Here is a 22,089-nt window from a genome sequence, read left to right as displayed (position 1 = left end):
TTAAAGGGTGATGTATATTAATGCAGCAAATAAGTGGCTCTATTTATAGTGTGTTTTTCTTGCTTTAAATGTAGATGTTGCTGTTGGATTTTGCCATAAGAAATGAACTACAATTTCTTGGTCCTATATAAAGCATATGGGGAATGCAGTGCCACAGCTTTGTTGTTGGCTATGTCTCTTATCAATAACTGCTGATGCCTTTACATTGTCCATAATTTATTCTGTTTTAATATTTTAAGAGATTGCCTAGATGTCTTCAGCTTTCCGGACATTTGAACAGAAGTATTATTATTTATTATTATAAGTCACTTTGACTTGACTCCTTTATATTCGGCAGGAAGATGCAGTGTTGTAGCCTATGGGTCACATGTTGATCCTCACACATGTACAGCTTGTTAGCTTTATGCAATTAAGTGTTATTTTTGATGATATATTTGTACTTAAGACATTCATATGGTGTACTTATTCAGTGCCAAGGAGTAGTACCTGTCCAGCTCTATACGTAGCTGTCTGTAACAATTGGCACAATGTCTCACATTGCAATGAATAAATTATAAACTAACCTGATAGCTGACAGCCAGTAGTGTAATGTTACAAATAAGATGGACTGCTTTGTCACCCTTAGCATTTGTGCCTTTATTCCGGTTTAAAAACGAATACGTCCCACTCATTTTATCAGACTGAACTTTAAACTGTTTTGCCTTGAAAGTGAGATACAGCATCTGCATATTATTGGAACATATTTGTAGGACTTTCACAGAAAGTTACGTTGTAGAGCATTTGGAGAATGCTTATGTCCTTTTGAACTAATGTAGACCGTTGACCAACTTTCCTCCCTTTGTACTGCTGCTGAAAGAATACCTTTTTCACTTTTGTCTCCAATACAGAATGTGGGAGGCCTTGCCAGATTAACCCTGGTGGTTAATCTATAGCAAACAGCAAACAATGGCTTGGCGGGGGTTTGGGAGTGAATTTCAGGAAATGTTCAGGTCAACAGTGGGCCACCCTTGTGCGCAGAGAGGTGGAGGGCTGCTCTGATGGTAGCAGTTCAGCAGACCGTGTTAGACTGCAATCCATTATACTGGAACCCTTGATACAGGCATTCCCTCATTCATTTCTCAAAAGCCTGCAATCTATTGACCAAGACATCATGCGATCAAAATAATCTTAAAATAATAATTGTATATATTATGTATAATAGCCCATTTATGTAATTTATTTTTTCTGATATTTAGAAAGATATATCACAATTTCTTCTTGTGCTGGGCAGGATAATAATTATCCATTTTTACTTATAACCAAATGTAGATAGATTTGTGTGCTATATCTATATAGGTTCATATTGATTTAAAGTAGTGTATGCCTTAAAAACATAGTGGGTAGTCTCCTAGTGTTTCCTATTCTCAATAATACATTTAGAAGTTTGTTGGATTGACTTTGTCAATATTGTTTTCTGCTTGAGTATTTTATATGAAGCTTCCTCAACTGCCTAGTTGTGGTTACATGAATTAGATTTCCTGCTCTATGTCAGTTTGATGTGATTTGAAGTAGTGGTGTGATTGATTAGTGCTGGGTTAAGAAGGGCTTCACCGACAGAAAAGGCGGCCTTGTTGATTTGGCAGACAGATCTGGAAGAAGTTTTTAACACAATAGTGGCAGATGTTTGAGAAGGGCTTGGTTGTCACATTCCAGAATCTGATACAATGAGACTTAAATTTTAAGTCAACAGAGTGGTGGTTTAAAATTTCTCCCCCCCTTACTATTTAGAATTTATAAACTATTGTTTTTTGAACAACAGGCACCTTTAACCCTTATTTTATTTACACCAGCTTTTCAATTAAGTTCCCATGTGCCATTGTCTTCACGTCTCTTCTGACATCTTTCAGTTGCAAGGTTCTTGATTTTATTTACATATTGACAATTCCTTACAAATGAGTTTGTACCATACATTGAAGAAGTATAACTATACATAGTAAAAACCCATGGGAACTCACAGTAGCCATACTTAATTTTACTACATCCTGTACCAGTAGCTAATACATTTCAGAAAAAAGCTGCTTGAGTTGAAGTTGGATTAACTATTTTCTGCTTAAAGTCGGAGATCCTCTCACAGCTTGATGAGACCATTGAGTATCCACAAGTCTGAATTACAGTAAATCACTGTAAATTCTACAGTAAATCACATTTTTACCCCAGCAGTGTTACCTCCAGACAATTAGACATTAACCATAATCAGTGCACTCTTTATTGGAATCCTAATGCATCACCACAGTTTGATAACAGATCCTTCCTTCCTCTCACGTATACTGTTTTAAATATCTATATTACTGTGCCCGGTTCTTGCTGCACTGATTTTGCTTACTTCTGCACAGAATGCACTTTAAGCAGGAGCCCGTAGAGTTGTGGATAGCTCCCATTGCTGTATGTCTGTGTGTGATGCATTTGGCACAGCAGTGGTTAAGGTGCTGGACTTTGGTGGTTCTGGGTTCAAATCCCAGGTGAAACCTGGCTGTTGTATCCTTGTGCAAGATACTTCACCCAAATTGATCCATTTCAAATACCCAGATGGAAAAATGGGTGCAAGTGTATGTCACTTTGGACAAAAATGTCAGCCAAATAAATTGGTAATTAGTATTATAATAGTGACATGTTACAGTCTGTGCTGTGTCTGCAGGACATGAGGCATTTTTATCAGCACTGGTGTTTTGGAAGTACAGACAAGCACACAATGTTTCAATAGCTCTGAAATCTGGAACCCTGTTATGTGAGAGTGGTTTAGATTGTTCTGTCGGGAACAGAAAAGGAAGTACTAAGGACTATTGCCATTAAATCTGTTTACAGTCTACACTGAATACACTCAAACAGCCACTCTGTGATCCTCTACATCGGTTTGTTTCTTAATGTATTCATCCATGCATGCAGAATAGTTTTAAAATAATCAAGTATTGTGGTCAGAGCCAAACGGGTTTTTAAACGGGTTTTGAACGTGCATTGTATGGCACATATTGGATAAGTATACTTTGAAGTTTACCTCTGTAAGACATACAGACAGCAAAACAAACTGTTGAGCTGGCAGTTTGTGCTCAACAAGGAGTATAAATAGGTGCTACAACAATAGCCTCAGCATTGGTCTCAAGCAGTTAGAACTTTTTCAGCTCAGCCTTGTGCTTGTTTGCACACTGAATGTGGTCTTTGGGTAGGGTGTACTGTGATTTATGCCTGTCTGTGAATTGGTGAGCTGTACCATTGTGTCTGTGGAGGAGCAGACAGTGCCAGGGTCTCACCCAGCTGACTGTCACTCCGTTCAGTGACGGGGCACTGAGACCCATAGGAACTTGCTACAGCTCCCAGAAAGAAAGACTCTCGCCTTTCCTCTATGACTCTTTTGTTAGTCACTGAAACACGCAGAGCACTTCAGGCATTCCTGAGCTGGGAATTGCAAAACAAAACTCTTAATATAGTGCCTCTGCTTCTATTTTTTTTAATTCCTTGGGAACTTGCACATTACGGACAAAATGTTTTGAAAATGCAATGGGAGGGCTCATCAGATTAAATTGATCCCTGTTTTAAAACATTGATTTTGGACTGTTTTATATGTTTTGCTTGGTTTTGTATGGCTTCTCCCTCCTTCATTAATTGCAGTCTTACACAAATGCAAGTTTTACATTTTGACATGTGCTTAAAACATTATTGATATTAGCGTCTAAACAACTGCCGCATGGAAGAACAAATGTTAAAGAAGAAAACAGCCATTAAGAGTTAAAGGGGGGAAAAGACTGATGGCAAATGCCAAAGTCCTCTTCCTGCAACATAATATATATAATGTCTTGATATATGGTTATCTCAAAGTATTTTGGATAAAAAAACAGAGATATAAATTATACCAAATCTGACTCAAATAATAATGCTTGTGCAGGAGAAATTTAAGGCAATGCAAGAACAAATCCAGCACCCTCCTTAACTGTAGCCTGGCAGAGCAGGAATCAACTGTTACTAAAAGTAAAACCCGAGCATGCTGAAGTACCGTTAATAACAGACATTTCCCAGACAAGCATTTCTCTTACAGTCTTGGTCTTGCTAAGAGTTTCATCAACTTGTCCAAAGCTTTAAGCAGTATTTTAAAAAGTCCAAAAACTTATCACAGAGACTGCAGACCCCTTTTCAGGAGGACTCTGGGGCCCCTGTGCAAGCTATCTTTCCGTAGGAGCAGTAGTTTCTTACCTCTTAGAAAGTGGCTTGCTTTTCTCTTGTTGTTTATCTTCTCTGTGTGCTTCTCTTGCGCGTGCATTGCTGTGCCTCTCTCTGTCTTTTACTCTCGTTCTCTCACTCTCTCTCTCCGTCTCTTGAAGCCAGCTGCTCTAGACTGCCGGATCTTCCTTTTTTTTTTGGTTTCTGGTCACCGTGGAGACTGAGTTTCTTTTTACAGAAAGCGAGGCGGAGGGAGGGGGGAAGGAGGGGTGCTTCGTGTGGACTGGTTTGCAGCCAGCTGACTTTGAAACACCCCTTCATTGCAGGTTGCCCTGCACTACGATGTGCCCCTGCTAGCGCTCTGTTCTCGATCACTATCTTCCAAACAGTGTTAAGGTTTACAGTCTTGTTAAAACTAAGACATTCCTGTCTGTTATTTGTGCCTCTCTGGGTGTGGATGCAAAGAAGGAAATATGCAAAAGCTGCTTTAGAACAGTAGTTCCAGAAGCCCACAATTATAATACAGTATTAAGATGGTTCTAGCTTTTTATCCAGTTTCGCATTGAGATCGGAACAGGGAAAGATATCCATTTTAACACACTTTGGGGGGTGGGAGGGGAGGCATTCTCAGTCTAAGCGATATGGGGCATCTGTGGGAAGTTCTGCTGTTTGAAGTGCATTGTCATTTGGCCCTTAGGAGACAGGGGAACATTTCAAAAGACTAAGGAATGGAAATGTTAAATAGGTAGATGATAGAGAAGACAATACAGTGATTAAGAACAATGTACCATTCAAAAAGAGATTGCCATCCCTGTTGTCGTTGTGGTAGGCAAAGGAGAAAAACACTTCACTGGGCCATAAAGGGTTAAAAGTAGTTGAGTTTAAATTTGAATACTTGCCACTTCATTATGCATATAATTTTCAGTAGTGTTGACTTAGTTTTGTTTTGAAAAACTTTGAAATGTATGATTGGGAACTTTTGTTCATGTAAAAACATTTTTGAAATGTGTACTATCCAGTTCAGTATCTTACGCTGATCGTGTTTTGAACATTTGTATTTTTGCACAGAGTCCGTTGGACTTTGACGCCTTAAGCACTCTCAGCTGACAGTTTGGCAGTGTTGGCTGTAAAGTCTTACATTAACTGTGCCTGTGATACTGACTCCATACATGTTAGAGCAGCTTTGTGAATGTGAGACGTAAGATGATCAATCTTTTCACAAAAAGTGAATTCACATTTATCAAGAACTTTAAGCAAGTACATCCTTACTGAGGGATGTAAGTAAACTCTGAATGTCACTGCTCCTCTGGCTTTTTTGATCAATGAATGAGTGCCTATAAGAATAAAACACAAAAAAGCACACTGACCAAATCACTTTATTACAATGATCAAGACACATGCCTTTGCAAATTTAAAAAAATCAGCACCCTCCAAAACTGATGTGAAAGATTTCAAATGAAGTTAGGTAGGTTTTGACACACTTGAGTCACATTTTCTCAGCACATAACAAATCTAGCACTTTTTTCTTATTTTTGATTTCTGTATAGCTCTGTGGCTAAGGATCTGCGCCTGTGGCTGGAAGGTTGCCGGTTCGTATCCCGCGGCCGGCAGAGGAATCCTACTCCGTTGGGCTCCTGAGCAAAGCCCTTAACCCCAACTGCTCCAGGGGTTCCATATAAATGGCTGACCCTGCGCTCTGACCCCAAGCTAGACTCCCTTTCTGTGTGTCTCATGGAGAGCAAGTTGGAGTATGCGATAAAAGACATATTCCTAATATAAGAAATTGTATATGGCCAATAAATTGATCTTATCTTATAGAGCTGTGTTACAGTAGTGAGATATAGGTTTGTTGTAGGAGGCTCTGCTCAATGGGCAGTACTGTATGGTGCAAAGGAACAAGTAATGGGTTTATTCCATGCTGAAAAAAAGAAGAAAGAAAACACAACGTTTCGGCCGTGGAGCCTTCTTCTGGTGTCAGCGAAATCCTTTAGGGATGATATTATGTTGATGACATCTGTAAAGGAATAGAAGGTGGTTAGAAAGCCTGGTCTTGGAAAAGATAGCTGTGAAGAGACGGAATGCTGGTTTAGTAAGAGAAGTGGGCAAGTGGCCCAGGGAGGAAGAAAAGGTATGATGAAGAGATCTAGAAAAAGATTTGGAGGAAGGCATAGTGGGTTGCAGCAGGTGTAGGCTGTAGTAGTTCAGGTGGATAGCTGCATCAGCATGTGTAGGATGCAAAGGAACAAGTAATAGGTTTATTCCATGCTGAAAAATAGGCCGTGAGCCTTCTTCTGGTGTGGTATGGTGTACTGTATGGTGCTGTAAAATAGCAGTGATCACCATTGTATGCAGCCCTGCCTAGTAATCCAGGAATTTGTTATTTATTAAAGATATCAAAGTCTTGCCAGATTAATTGGTCTCAACAGATTGCTAAGTTAAGCAAAACCAAGGTGGGCCTAGTCAGTACATGGATGGAGGACCTTTAAGAAACTTAGGTTGTGTTGGCAGACTAGTAACAATATTAGCAACAAAACAATGAATCCTTGCATTTGTGTGATGTTTTTCATCCCGAAATGAACATTTTTATGTTTTTCATTCACATCATCGACTGTGGTTCCATTTGTGCTGTATCATGAAGGACGTTAAACCTTTTCTTTAAAAAAATGTGTTTTTTAAAGAGGAAGCTCTTGTGTTTTTGCTTTTTGTGGGTCTTAAAAATTACCTTTGAAGCAAAGAATTAAAGCAAGTTAAGCAGTGTTTGCCAAAGTTCTGTCCTGCGCGAGCACAAACTGGCCAGGTATTTGACCCAAATACAGACTAATTAGCACCTTTAGCTAATTATTGTAAAATATATACTGGTTTACTTTGTATACAGGCATTTATGCCTTTATTTTACAACCTTAGAGCGAGTAACTGTTGTAAATGCAGTATAAAAATGTAGCTTTTTGAAGGTATAGTTTAAGCATTCGAACCAAAAACCTTGGTCTTTACTGATCCTCTGTTTAGCTGAAACAATGTGAATTATGTACATGAGAACTACAGTGAAAACGAAACCCCAAAAAGCCAATGTTGCAAACAGGTGGCAAGATTAAGGTCCCTGGTATTACCTGTGCTTTCTGTTCGCAGGTGTCGCCATGCTTCTATTGCACAGTACTTCGGGGACGAGAGACCCAGCTGCAACAAGTCCTGTGACTTCTGCCGAGACCCAGCAGCAGTGAGACGGCAGCAGGAAATGGCCCACAGCCTGACCTTCAACAGCAAGACCTGCATCCAGGCCAGGGAGCCTAAAGGAGCCTTTGGATTTGATGCCGAGCTCTATGCTGGGGGCCGCCGGGGCTATGGCTTCGAGAGGTGAGCAGGAAACTCGGTTTCCTCCTGAGGTCTACAGAACGCAGGGAGATGTTCCTCTGACAAAATTCTTAAATTGCCATGTCTCTTAAGTTGTTTGTGGATAAGCAAGACTTTCTGGTTCAGTGGTCAGACATTTGGGGCATATCTTTGTACTTAAATAGAAGGCATTGATGAGGTCTGTGTTCACTTTTGCCTGACGTCAAGTTCAAATGTTTATGGAGCTGTCACATCCTAAACAAAACTGGTCATTGCTCCATTCTGAGGGTGTCCAGCTCACAATACGCTTCCAGTCTTATAATTCAAGGGCGTGTCCTTTGACGTGCTTGTGAAATTAACCAGAATGTATTAATTTTTAAGTAAACTAGTGAAAATAAACTGGGTTGATTAATCTAGAAACTGTGTAATAATGCTGTGTAATCTAGGTAAAGTGATCATCCTTAACAGTGAGTACATTTGTCCAAACTGAACACCAGACTTTGCATGTTCCTACTTTATTAGACTATTCTAAGTAAACATTGTGAGTATTGTGTACATTTTTGTTTGCAGCTTTATAAAAAAAAATATTGCATCTCTAACACTGGTCCATAGCAGAGGGATTTGGTATATTTCCATAATTAAAGGAATTTGTTACAGTGACTGGATAAAAGAATGAAATCTATATTCTTGACCAAAGACGTCTATGAGGGTTTTTATTTAGTTATCCCAAATTCTGAAAATCCACCCTTTAGACACTTAAAATCAACAGTGAAACACATTCCAGAGGACACGTGTGGAAAATAAGGTGGGAGGTATTTGGTATTTGACTTGCGAGTTGGTTAACTTGTAATGTCTCCCTGTCTTATAGTCCTTCGGTTCTAAGCCCTGGTTCATACTACTGACTCGTCTGTACTTACTGTAGCAAAGGCCTTTTAATAAATTGGCAAGAGTCTCATGTGATGATAACTCTGACCCTCTGTCTATGGCAGGTACGACGAGGATTATGAGGGCAGTGGGGAGGATGAATCAGATCGGCGCAAGAAAGAGTTCAGTGACCTGTTCAAGAAACAGATGAGTATGCGAAAGGTGAGAGACACTGCACAGTGTCTGTGATTCCCTTACATGCCATATGAAATAAGGCTGGACTGGCACTGAGAGCAGAGGATACCTGCAAATATGCATATGAAAATGATAGTCAGTGTAATGCTGATTACAATTTAGCATCAAATTCATTCAAGCAAAAGAAAAGTAAACGAGTAACACAATCAATTGAATCTGTTATTCTATCGTATGTCATGAGAAAAGAAGAATACGCAAGTGGATATACAAAAGAGCTAATAGTTGCGTATTACATAATCACTTTACTGTAAAATTACAAACTTCTACGTCATGCAGCTGGTGCGTTTCTATTTCTTTTGTTACATGCCTTGCACCAAAGGATAGAATTTGCTCTTTGAAGCTTTTCTGTTTTCTCAACTGCTCATTACTGAAGCCTGTTTTATACTTTTTGAAAACTCTTTAATGTAGTAATGGTGGTTTAATTGCATACACCAGTAGTGCTAGACCAGAAGATGACACAGCCAGGTATTACCATGACTGTCTGGTTCTTATCAACATGTTTTTTTGCAGGAATTGTTACACCTTGTCCTATCTAGCAGTGGGTCGGGATAGACAGCAGGAAAATCATCTCCTGCACTTTGTTTTCCCTTCTTTTTCCAGTAAATCTGACTTGCATTTGTGACCGGAAGTAAAATAAATAGTTGTTGCGAAACAGAGAAGGATTATGAAAGTCTCAAGCCTCCACCACACAATCAATATGAAACACACACAGCACAGGCTCCACCTCCTGAATACTATAAGTATAAGACATCTGGAAGCCAGCTGTGTGTTTGGATGAAAACAGCCTTTAAAAAACAGATATGGAACCAGTTTATTGGCATGCAAGTTCAATACTTTATCCTCAGAGAAATAGTTTTACTTCTGTGTTTAAGGCATTATAAGTACATATTTTAAAAGGTTAGGCATCTAGCTATTGTCTGTATAACATTAGTGTAGATGTATTAAAATACCAAACCTGAATCAAGTCGCAGAGCAGATTTATATTTAATAAAAACATATTAAAACAGTATGTGCGGCTCAAGATCAGGAGGCTGTTTTCCAGTTCTTATTAGCTCAATATATATATATATGTATTAGTGTATTTTGGTATATTCTTTGCTTTAATTTATTGTGTATATCTAAAAAAAAAACCCTTGAATATCCCACATGACAAGATTAAGCAAAGCCTACACTTATACAGTGAACTTCAGCCATTTTCATGGACCTTCATCAAATCAATTCAAAGGAAGCTCAGGCCGTGCAGTGCTTTAGTAAGAGTCGTTTAAATATTGTGAGCTTAAAAGAATAGCCTACACTGATAGAAAGAACTGAACCTCCTAGTCTTAAACAGAGAAAAATAAGAGTTTTTACTTGTCTTTAATATTAAAAATCTTCATTTTCCTCAAAATCAACCGTGAAACTCATTTTAGAGGAACCATGTTCCATGCAGACACTTGCAATGCAGAAGAGAGCAGGAGGCACTTGAGTATACATAGGGCTGTGGCGGATCTCTGTTGCAATAATGAGCCTTGTTGTTGTAGCCAATACACTGACTTCTCTTAAGATACGTCTGTATGATATTATCTTGTTTACAGCCTCTCTTATGTTCTTAAGGCTATTTTATAAAACTTTAAATTTAATTTCAAACCACTCAATTTCTTTATTAGTATAAATGTCATCTGTCATTTCTCTGCTTCATCATGTCATAGAGCTCAGTTTTTAATGAAATGTAAAAATGTCAATGATTGTCATCAATGAGATGACACGTTCGTATTACTACTACTAGTAGTAGTAGTAGCACCTAATCTGCTGTGTAGTGGGGCTGCTGGTGCAGTATGACTTCTGCATGTGTGACATACTGATTTGTTAAACACTTTGGAATGAAACGCATTACACAAAATGTGAGGAAGAAAAAAAGAACACTTTTGTCTCTAGTGACTTTATCATCAGAATGCTGTGCACAGCACTTTAAACACCACAAATGCTAAGTATAAGCATATTGTGATCTACGTATTGAGTCCAGAAAGAAAAAATAACAGATAATTATTTTGGGGGGTCACAGATGTCAGATATCACTGTTGTTCTATATGGTACACAGGTAGAGGGGGCAGGGGGGGGGTTATATGATATGTGCAGCATCCTGATGGTGACATCAGGCACGGATCAGGCAAACTCTTTGCCATAAGCAAGCCAAACAAGTAGAGTTTTATTCCTCAATGAAAAATAAAAATACATTTAAAAGTTTTTTTTTTCCTGTGGAGCTCTCTTTCGCCTTGAAGAATTATTTTGTTTTTTTTGAGGGGTCATCCAAAAATTGAATTCCATGTGTGAGCATGCAAATTTTTCCAGGTTAACTTTCTTGTTGGCAGGACTCAAGTTTTCTTCCAGTTAAATTCCTTTTATGAGTTTTTCCAGCTCATTCCCTATCCCAGCCCTGCAGGGCGAGTGCTGAGCTCTTGAAATGGGTTCTGCACTCCCTGTAGTCAGTACTGGTTGGTGCATAGCGTGAGCAAACTAGTGCCACCCTGCCTCCCAGGCTAACCTAACCTGTCACAAAACCTCAAATATTAACTGGAACTTCTTCATTTGCTTAGTAGTATTAATGTGTATTGTTTACCTTGAAATTTTTTTTTATGCTGTGCCTTTATTGTTGTTTTTTGCTTGTGTTGGAACAAATGTCACTAATAATATGTTGCTTTCCTGTATGTAGACAATGTACACTTAATATGCATTAAGGCTTGTCACTTGTTTAAAATAATTGGCTATAAAAAAAATAGTACCGGGTGGTGTTTTTGCAGTATGAGTGACTTGCCTCATTGGTTTCTGTGGTAGGTACACTGTAGACCTATATTCTGCTTTACACATTTAATGGTGTGAGGGATCAGCACGTGGTATATATACCCAGCATATCAGCTACCTCAAAAGAAACTCAAACTGGTCATACTTTAAAGTTATTTTTTTTACTTTTTAACTTCAGCAAGGGCTCTGAAGTAAAATGTTACTCGGTGCATTTTTTTTCATGCTGAAGGAATTTACTTCTTAATAAATTAAATTGCTGGTGTTTATTGGGTAAAACAAAATGTGACTCCAGAAAAACATTTATTAGGTGTTTTGTTTCAGTAGCTCTTAATGATGCTGTAGGTGATACCAAGGAAGTTTATATCTCTGGCAACAAAGAGGCTGATCTTTAATGACTGAAAAAGTAATAATTGGTAGCGTCCTTTTCACTTGTCTTTTTCACTCTGTCTTTCACTCCTCTTCAGGATAAGGAGACGAAAGAAGTCTTTGCCCCTCCAGGTCAGTGCCCTACTCATGTTAGCACAATGCAGCCATTGTTACCTGCCCTGCTTTGTAACAAGCAGCCTCTGGCTCCAGAGTGCTTCAGCCAGTGCCTGTTAATAGTGCAGGTTGAGAGTCGGCAGACCAGATGCTAGTTTGAGCCCAGGATCCTGGCATTAGCTGACAGTGAGTGGGGTTTGCCAAGCAGCGAAGTATAACTGGCAGAGCACTCTAGGGTTGGGTGGGCATTGATCCAGCAGGGTCTTTACAGTTCAAAGCATAAAGACAACACCTGTGACTTTTTAGATGCTTATGGGCTTGCAGTGATGTATGTAAGAGAAGAGCTGACTTGCTTCTCTGTTTGGTGCTCACTCTCCTCTACGACACTATGGGACAGGTGGGCAATGGCTCATTCTAGAGGACAATATCTGCAGGTCTTAATATCTCTCATAGTTGAACCCATGATTTGTCTCTTAAAATAATTTGCTTTTTTCCACATTTCATGGAAAAATGAGCAGCCTTGTTATGGAGAAATTGTTATGGAGAATTGGAACCCAACACCAAGCAGAAAAGAGCCACAGTCAAAGCAGAACATAGCAGCTGTGAGTTGGGCTCTATGCAGGACCTGGTGCAAATGTTAAAATAATGATCTTTGCACCCCGGGATATAGGACAATGAATTAAAGGACTAAAAGGATCATTAAAGCATCTTGTTGGTGAATTTCATATTCAAGACTGAATTCTGGAGGTACAGATGGCAGTTGTATAACATAGGCTCTTGAGAGAACACTTATATGAACTGAATCACTTAACCTGTACCAGAAACCAGGCCAATGCAGGGGGAAGGCTGGGCGGGCTGTGTGTGTTGGCGAAAGCTCTAAAGTGCTGACTGACTAATCGCTGTTTCCTCCTGCAGATCCAGACTGCCCTCTGAGAGAAGCCAGTTGCCAGAGAATCCCACGGCTCACAGTGAAGGTAAGGCCACAGCACAGTGACGGATTCAGCCCTGCATTCGCTCACATCACTGTGCAATTGTAGTGCACAGTGTTATCTCTGTAGTTACGAATTGGTCTACTATAGGGAGGGTTCACTTGTATTCTGATTTTATTTCCAGAATAATACGATAGCTATTGCACTTAATTAAACATGATTAAAGAAAGGAACTCTTAATCAAAAACAGTAAAATGGTGTACATGGATTTTTGTTAAGTTTTGTCTGTTCAAAGTAATCCTTCTGTGTTCTACACTGTTATATTACTCACACTTGGAAGGAGCAGATATGACTACAATTTTTAATTTTTGTGAAGATAATTACGCAAAACACATGTGCAGGATAAATCTATCCATTTTTTATTTTCATTTAGTTTTCTTTAAGATTAGTTTACAGAGTGGATGATATGGTGGTTAGAGCTGCTGCCACATAGGTCCTGGGTTCGATTCGGGCCTAGGGTGCCTTCTGTGTGTTATTAGCATGATTTGAACTCTAATACTTGATCATTGAAGCTGTATAGATTCTAGATTTATATATTTTTGATCCACTAATGTCAAACTAATGTAAGCCACTTTAAATTATTGACAGCTGTAAACATTGGGAAGAGTGACATCTAGTGGTAATTCATATTAATTGAACACCATTTGTTTGTTTTAAGAGTTACTTTGATCCCATAAGTCAAGCTTGAGAACTTGTACTTGAACATGACACCAGTCCATCACAGGGCACCAACCCAGACCTACAGGGACACTTCAGTTGTCCTCTATGAAAGGTAGACTGATCTAGTGTTCCTGAGAAGATGTGTTATCAATGTGGGACAAAAAGAGGAAGGTGTGAGGAAGCCTCCTGGTTCCAACTCCCACAGCCATGGGGAGAGCTTGTAAACTGGTCACAGAAGGCAGCTCCAGCTGCCATGCTACCTCCCGCTCTGCTGAGTCAGGATTACTTCAACACTTCAAGATGTGTCATTCATTGATCTTCACTGTTACATTTTACTTCAAAACGATGGAGAGTTTTAAAACAGTCAACTTCCTTCAAAGTATATTTGATGGTATTAACATCTTTTGATGCATAATTGTGCCCTGTCATCAGAACTGGAGTACTAATATTGAAACTTGATTCCATCTTCTGGTGTGAAAGTGGCCTCCATCAAAGTTTTGAACAATAAAGTTGACATTTTGTATTGCCTAGTTAAGCATTTTTGTCTTTTACTTTCACGAATAGATCTGTGAATTGCATGTTTATTTTAATTGTCTAGTCTGAAGACAATTGTTTTCATGACAGTAGGTTTTGCTTCATACGCAAAAACAGAAAACAGAGCAGTGCAATATTCTAATACATTTGCATACTGGCAGGTGTTATAACCATAAATGTGATTTTTCTTAATGGATATGTGGCTTCAAGTCCCTGATTGATCTGCTGCTGAGTAGCTGCTAAAAGGCTGTATGCTATGAGAAGTGCACAGATCCATTTTCATTATAACGTTTCTTACAAAGTTTAAGTGTGTAAGCAGGGGAGTTTGAGCATCGGCCTCTTGTGTGTTTCAGGCAAGGGAACACTGTCTGGCCATGCTGGAGGAGGCACTGAGCAGCCACCAGAGGGCAGCAGCCTGCAGCAGGTAAGGTGTGACTAACATGAGGAGGTCATTCAGGCCATGCGTTTTCATTGATTGCTAGAAGCTTGTTTATCCCAGAACCTTGTGAAGCTGGGATTCCAGGGAATAAGGATTCTGAGTGTTTCTGGGTAGCTTAATCCCAGCTATGTTTTCACAAAATCTTTACTGTTATCAACTAAATTGAGTCCTTTTCATCTGGGAAGTTATTCTGTTTCGTTTTATTTGTGCATCTATTTTATAATGTAAATAGATTATAACATAATATTACATAATTACATAATATTGTAAGATACACTGGCTAAAATTTAAAATACACTGTCCTATGCATGCCATATGACAATCAGAAAGAGACACACAAACATGAACACACAAATACAAAGGCAAGCAAAAACAGTCAGAAACTATGTTTACAGACACTCACCACTCAGGGTATAGTGGTCCAAATCAGTAACCCAAGCACCCCATCACATAGCAATGGCACATACAACTCACACATAAATGGGCAACTACTCTGGCACACATTCATTAGTGGGTACAAGAATGATCAGACTGGCATGCTAAGACACATTCGCACTCAGTACCAGTGCAAACCTTTTTGTTTTGTTATTTGTTTCAGACCGCATCTCAAGATACAGTGAAAATGGTTTATAAATTATATACACATTTGAAACTAATAAAACTTGCAGTAAGTTAACATTGTGACTACTGTATTTTGGACAAGACTGACTATTACCCTTCTGAGCTGAAGCATGAGACTCAGCACCTGTCCTCTTCTCCAGCTCCGACCCCCAGTCATCAGCTGTCGACATGGAGTATGAAGTCTTCAGACTGAGCAAATCTGCCAATCTGTACAAGGCGACCATGCTGAAGAAGGTAGGTGAGGCTGTTGGTGAGATCTGGAATAGCTACTGTTTTGAATGCAAGGTGGGTGGTATACTATGGTGCTGAAACATTCTATGTACCCGACCTCTTTGTTAGTCGGTATTTTGGAATGATGTGTTGGTGCAGTGAGCTCACCTCTGCTGTCATTTCAGGTGACAGAGATCAAGAAAGGGGAGAAAACAACGGCTCCTGCTGACTTGGCCGAAGGGAGTGACAGAAACCGCCCTACAGCCAGAGACGATCCAGAGTCCGTGGCAGCTTCAGAGAACTTTGTGCCGGCCTCCCAGCTCTATTCAGTAAGACATGCCGGCTGACTCACTTTATCGCAAGGGATTGATGCTTCTTCAGTGAAACTGGAGTAAAACTCATGCCCTCTCCCACTTTACCCACATTATCAGCCATCGACATGCTTCATTCGTTTTCTTTATAAAAGCTTCACGGACAAACGCTGCGTGATGTTTGGAGACATGTAATCACTTATTAGGGACAAATTAAAATAACATTAAAGGACATGGAATCATGATTAAATGATACTAATGATAATAAGCTATACATGTCTAACCTTATCAACAAAATTATACCTAATCTAACTAAACTGTTAATAGTAAGAGGAAGCATGGTGTATGTCAGCACTTCTGTCTCCACTGTCTTTGGTTTGATACTGGCTTTAGGTGGCTGCCGTTGTGGAGGTGGCATGTTCATCCCATTTTTGCATAGGTTTTTGATAGGTGCTCCTGTGGTCCTGTTCCCTGTTGGCGTGCAAAGATGTCCTGGCTATGATTGAGTGCCTGTAGTTAAGGGCCTCTTTCTCCACGGGCCTGTGATGACCTGGTGTCCCATTCATGGGGAGAGCAGGCGTGGCTCTCAGTCCCACTGTGTGGATAGACTCTGGCTGTAGTAACCTTCTGAAGATGGTGAAAAACAAATCACATACATTCCCTAAAATATTTGGGGGAAAAAAATAGAATTTAGCATGACCTTCATAAAGTCAATTTACTTGTGTGAAATGCTTCTGTTTTTAACAGTTTATGTGCCTTGCAGTTCTGCTTCAGGGAACAAAGAGCATGGATTTTGTTGTACTTGTACACTGTGTAATAGCCACATGAAATAAGGGTCAATGCCCTGCGAGCCAAGATGTACAACAGCACACTAATCGCTGTTTCAAACTTGGTAGATACAACCAAACCAACTGGCAATTCGAAATTCTAAAAAATAATTGTGGTTAATAATAATTCTCAGATCATGAAATTCTCAAGTTTAAAAATATCTGGGCATCATCCAGTGTGCCATTTGTTTGAAGCTGCAACCACGTGTCCCTTCTGCAGATGAAGTCCAAACGTGTGGGGGCGGGGGTGCGGGGGGCCTCGAACCCCTTCCAGAGTGCTGCGGAGCTGCTGAGAACCTCCCAGAAAGCCAGCGTCGCTGAGGAGGGTCAAAAGGCCCAGGAGTCCTCAGCTTGTACGTTGCAGGCACTCTGTAGTCCAGAGGACACTCGGGGAGAGTCCGGAAGTGAAGAAACATCAAGGTCTGGCAGGAAAGGGGACAGGCAGGAGGTGTCCCAGCCCAAAACTCCACGGGACAGACCAGCTGTGAGCAGCCCCTCCAAGAAGGGCAAGGTGTCCAAGAAGCAGCAGAAACTGTCAGAGGCGGCAAAGGACTCACGGAAAATCTCCCAGTTCTTCAAGAAGAAGGAGAACGCTCCAAAGGAGGAGGAGGAGGAGCCTCCTCAAATACAGTTTCCGAATGGGCAGGACAGTAAGGGTGGCTGTGAGGACCAATTCCCATCTCCATCTCTCACGACTCCTGCCACCATGGCTCGAGAAGAGGATGGGGAAGACGCCTCCTCATCTAAAGACAGTGCTGGTAAAGCTGAGAACAGCTTGGGCCCTGAAGCACAGGAGCCATCAGGGTATGTCTGTTACCTGACAAGCACTGAAGTACGTTATTGGTGTAGGATTCAAACAGAACGGTTAATTTTATTCATTGGGCAACAGCTCAACTAAAGAGAAAGTAAAGTTGGTTTTAGGGAACTGATGAAAATACATTACAAAAAAATTGGCTTACATGATGCTAACAGGCTTTATGGATACATCATGCTTCTGTAATGTAAAGTTCTGTCTGTATTTCCATTTTTCCAAGGTATTGTTTTTCAGTTTGGAGGAATTTAGTACTATTAATGGTAATGTGTGATGTGTGATTGAATACACAGATCTGATGAATACACATCACTGTCCTTGCATATAGACAGTGAACGGCAACGGTTAGCTGTAAATAAGGAAACTCTGATCTTAACAATAAAATATCTTTTTTAAGTTTAAGATTTTCCCTATGGGAAAACTCCCACTCCCACCCACTCCATGCTAAATTAGATTTTCCATTTTCCAATGTTTTAGGATCTTCATCAGATCCTGATTTTAAAAAAGTGTGATTGTAACTGGGTTTTTTTTTTGTTTTAATAGTTGTGGATTGTAATAGAGTTTGTAGTTTTCTGAATTCATCTGCTAATTTTTCCAGTGCTGTCTGAACATGAACCTGTTTCTTCTTCTGTAATGTGTCCTACATAGTGATCTGTGTGACAGAGAGTCTGAGGACAGTACAGGCAGCCCAGTCAGCTCCGGGAAGAGGTCCCGCTCACAGAAGGTAATCTTCACTAGAGAGGTCTGGTTTGCAACACCACTGCAAAGCACTCTTTTATTTTCACATGTGCAGTTATGAATTTCATGATCCGATTCGAACAGAAGTTGGCTGGCTATATTAAAATGAGCACTCTCAAACAAGGTCTTGTTATCTCATTTTCTCACCACCCTGTACTTTAGTATGATTGTGTATGAGAGGTCCAGACTACTGGATCAGGATATTCTCAGCAGTGGGACTTGAGGACTTCACTTGCTCCTCACAACATTTTAGAATGCTAAAGTGGCATCACTTTTCTGGACTTTCTCACCCCATGTATCAGAGGACCAGTCTTTTGGGATAGTCAGTGTTCAGAAATGTGCTTGAATGTTCAGACCTTATCCAACCAAACCCACCACTTTATTGTTACATGTATATCCAAATTAAAACTTTATATGGGACTTATTGTATTATAATCTGTTTTTAAACTGTTTTTAACTCAAATATTGGAGCAAATATTACACTTTAACCGTGTGAAGGGTTTCAGAGCTTTCCACTTTTAGTTGTATTCTTTAAAAGATCCAAACTGGAATCTTGACAATCTGAACTCAGGAATTTTGACAATCAGCTAAGTACTGGTGTAGAAATGTTGGTTATCTAAGACTTCTAATTTTTATGTGGCAGAAGTTTATTGTTTTCACTTATTGTCTTTTCTCGTACTCATGGCACTAATGGTGCTGGCATCCTCTTTCATTTGGATTGATTTAGTCTCCCATCTTGAGGGAAAAACACTTCAGAAGTAACCTAGTTGAAGAGAAATAACCAGGTTCTTCTTTTAAGGAAAGCCTGGACTCTGAGAATCCTGCATCGAAGCGGACCCGTGCCGATGAACTGCCCTCTGACCCAGGCCAGCCAGAATCAAAGGTCTCTCTCCTGAAGAAGAAGGTTACCTTTGACCCTAACATAGTCCAAAAGGAGAGGGGGCCTCAGGCCCCACAGCCTGTGGTCTCCCTCAAGGAGGCAGCTGAAATCGTGGTCAAATATCTGACCCCCTTCTACAAAGATGGCAAATTCGCCTCCAAGGTAAGAGAAGTGTAATGGCAACTGGCGACAGACTCCAGCTCTGAGAAATGCTGTGGCACAGCACAGTTCATCGAGATCATGGTAGTGACTTTAGTCTTAGAAGACTGTGTTAATACTAAAGTCACTTTGTATATACAGGAGCAGATACTAAAGCTGTCCATTTCTTTGTGTTCCCAATGGACCTGAGCACATTAACATCATACGCAAAAGAATAATGCAGTTTTGACTTTTATTTATAAGTTAATTAAAAAAAACAATTCTAAGCCAATTCTAAGTTTTGGGATCCCTTACAAATCCTAAAGTATGGCATTGGCGACCTGTGACCAGGATATCCAGCTGTGGGAGTTCCCTGGTGCCATCGGGATTGGCTGCACTGCTGACTGTACCCTTGCTGGTCACTGATGATGGTGTAACCTTATTGATGGCACTGCAGTACTCTTGCAGTCAGTGATTGCTGAGTGGGGTTACTGTGAGGATCACTTGGAGCCAAGACCCTTGTTCCCAGTGCATGTTTATAGAAAATAGCAATTCTAAATTTATTTTTAAATAATTAAGCATCTCATTACCAACTCATGCTCTTTTAATATTAGCTGGTATCTGTCTCTTGCATTCTATAAATTTGTCTTTTCCTACAGGAGCTGTTCAAAGCATTTGCACGATTCCTGTCTCACTTTCTGACAGAAGGCAAGACTCCAATGAAGAAGAATGGTAAGAGGGTCAATGTCTGTTAGCTTTCTTTTTGAACATAAGCCTTCAGGCAATGAGACAAAACTAAATTTAATTCATAAACTTTTTTTCAAATAACAGAATAAAACAGTAGTACTTCTTTTTATTTTTTGGCAGCATAATCTAAAGTGTGTGAGATGTCATGGTTAAGACGTCTTTACAAGTGCTTTAGTAAGTCAAGGTAGTGTAAATGCTCAATAGAAGTGTCATGCATTATGCACAATAAATTAGTATGTTAAAATATTATTTTTTAATAAGCACTTCATTTTAATAATTTGTAATAAATGTATTACAAAGTTTTAACATATTTGAAGGAAACTTTTAGGACTTTCATGGATTTAAAGTAATGACGAGCAGAACTGTTTTCAAATAAAGTAGTACTTTTCACTTGACTGTGGAGAGCTGTGGTGTCTTTGGGCTTTCATGTCATATCTTCTCACACATGTGATGTTTTAGAACTTGAAGAATTCCCTTTCTAAGGTGCCAAGCAGTGACATGTTTTAACACGTTAAAATAAGAATCATATCTGCCACGTATCTGTGCGAAGGCAGCTCATGTGGGTAGCCACTTCGTGATCCACCTAGCTAAAACTGGTCAGGCACGCAGCATTGTGCTAACTGAGATTATACGGGCATCTGTCACACCAGAAAGCACGATGCTTCATTATGCCAACAGCCTTGAGTGAGTCTCCCACACGGGAAGGTGACAGAAACTACTCTTCTTTGGTTTGCAGTGAAAGAAGAAGCGAGGCGTCTGATCAGCAGGTTCTTCAAAACAGTCCAGCGCTGTGAGAGCGAGGCAGACTGGAGCCACCTGCAGAGCCCTGGCACGTGAGAAGAGGGCCAGCGGGGAGGACAGAGGGCACGGGGTGACACCACAGCCCTGCGGGGACAGCCACAATTGACCATAGCTCAGGACGTGACTCGACACAGCAGGACTTAACGCTGGTCATCAGTCGCGCAGGGCAGGGGATTGCCCACAAACTCAGGGTCCTGCTGTGGTGCACACTGACTGTAAGCACCACTGCAGCAAGTTTAGTCTTAACTCTTTCACTATGAAACATGCTCATGCTAACCCATAACTTATTCAGGAGGCCGAAAATTATAAGACATCCTTCTAAATCCCTGACTTGATATATAGAATTGTATCTTAAAATGAACCTAACGGAATGATCCACAATTTTCAGTGGCAGCCTGCATGTGTAGAATGAAAATTCTTGAATCTGATCCATTTGTTATCAACCTGCGCTGAGCCTAGTTTTCACAGTGGCTATTATTACACTGTCAAGGATGAGCCAGTACTTGCCAAGTGCATTTTCTTAGATGTCTCCCTTTTTAAACCACTTAGAAAGACCTGCTGTTATTATGTTATTCATAGCCACAGAGGACTGTGCATGAAATATAATTTCATGGGCTTGCAGTATTGAAAGAGTTAATACTCCAGTCCAATAAAGCACTTTAAAACATTGGGGTTTCTCTCTCCCATTTTCAATAAGCTTTTCCTGCTGTATCCTAACAATATCCTCTCCTGGATAGACAATACTAAAGAAGTGAATATCATTAGCCATACCAGGGGGCTGTTTGGGTGAGCTTGATGACCATGACTCCCCCCACCGGTAAAATGTCAAACCATACCAAATTGTGTGATCTTCCTTTAAGTGCACTACAGCAGGTATATCTTTTACTGCTAATGGAGGGTGTTTGAAGATTTCTTGATAATTTGACTATTAACCTGCTAGCTCAATTGATGATTAACTAAATTGGACCAGTTCAACAATATTTCCCTGTTCCCAAGATGTTCTGGTTTTAGAGTCCTATAAAAGCTGCTGGAATGCAACCCCCCAGTACTCAAGACTGGGCAGCCCTGCATTACAGCAGCAATGGTGCACAGAGGTCAACCTTATTTTGTAGGTCATGTTTATGGATTACTAAGTTGGCAGTTAGGTTTTCTTTTGTGTGTTAAATAACTTTTGGAAGAAATATAAAGTGAAAATTCATGGAATAACTGATGAACTGGTAAAGCCAGTGACTTTTTCTGTTATGTTAAAATTAATGGGCTTAGATTTTTAAACAGCTAAAAAGGTTAGTGTTTTCCTCAAATTTGTTTACAGTGCTTATAGTGGAGAATGTATTTGGCATGTAAAGATTAATTGGATATCATTAAGCTCCATTCTTTTATACCCAAAAAGGCTATATTTCAAGTTTAAGAACTGTTGCTTGTTCCACAATAACCTGACACTTCTAAAACCAGACAGGTCTGTTTGCAATGTTGCCTGTAAGATGAAAATAA

General features: G+C 39.9%; 1 protein-coding gene across 3 annotated transcripts in view; it reads left to right on the top strand.

The window, feature by feature from the left end:
- Positions 1-22,089, top strand: part of recql5 (RecQ helicase-like 5) — a 44,687-nt gene extending 22,598 nt beyond the window's left edge. For 2 of the 3 annotated variants that reach the window (XM_088927564.1, XM_088927565.1), the window contains exons 8-19: positions 7,315-7,539; positions 8,505-8,601; positions 11,877-11,910; positions 12,808-12,866; positions 14,429-14,499; positions 15,276-15,369; positions 15,531-15,674; positions 16,704-17,287; positions 17,943-18,018; positions 18,832-19,074; positions 19,710-19,782; positions 20,534-22,089. In XM_088927564.1, the coding sequence (XP_088783690.1) occupies positions 7,315-7,539; positions 8,505-8,601; positions 11,877-11,910; positions 12,808-12,866; positions 14,429-14,499; positions 15,276-15,369; positions 15,531-15,674; positions 16,704-17,287; positions 17,943-18,018; positions 18,832-19,074; positions 19,710-19,782; positions 20,534-20,634 (1,801 nt within the window). In that variant the 3' untranslated portion in view covers positions 20,635-22,089. Of the gene's footprint in view, positions 1-7,314; positions 7,540-8,504; positions 8,602-11,876; positions 11,911-12,807; positions 12,867-14,428; positions 14,500-15,275; positions 15,370-15,530; positions 15,675-16,703; positions 17,288-17,942; positions 18,019-18,831; positions 19,075-19,709; positions 19,783-20,533 lie in introns of those variants that run through there. The other variant, XM_088927566.1, reaches the window with a different exon arrangement.

The sequence above is a fragment of the Atractosteus spatula genome, chromosome 11, assembly GCF_055471065.1.
Source record: "Atractosteus spatula isolate fAtrSpa1 chromosome 11, fAtrSpa1.hap1, whole genome shotgun sequence".
In the NCBI taxonomy this organism is placed as follows: domain Eukaryota; kingdom Metazoa; phylum Chordata; class Actinopteri; order Semionotiformes; family Lepisosteidae; genus Atractosteus; species Atractosteus spatula.
This window is presented reverse-complemented; position numbering and strand designations above follow the sequence as displayed.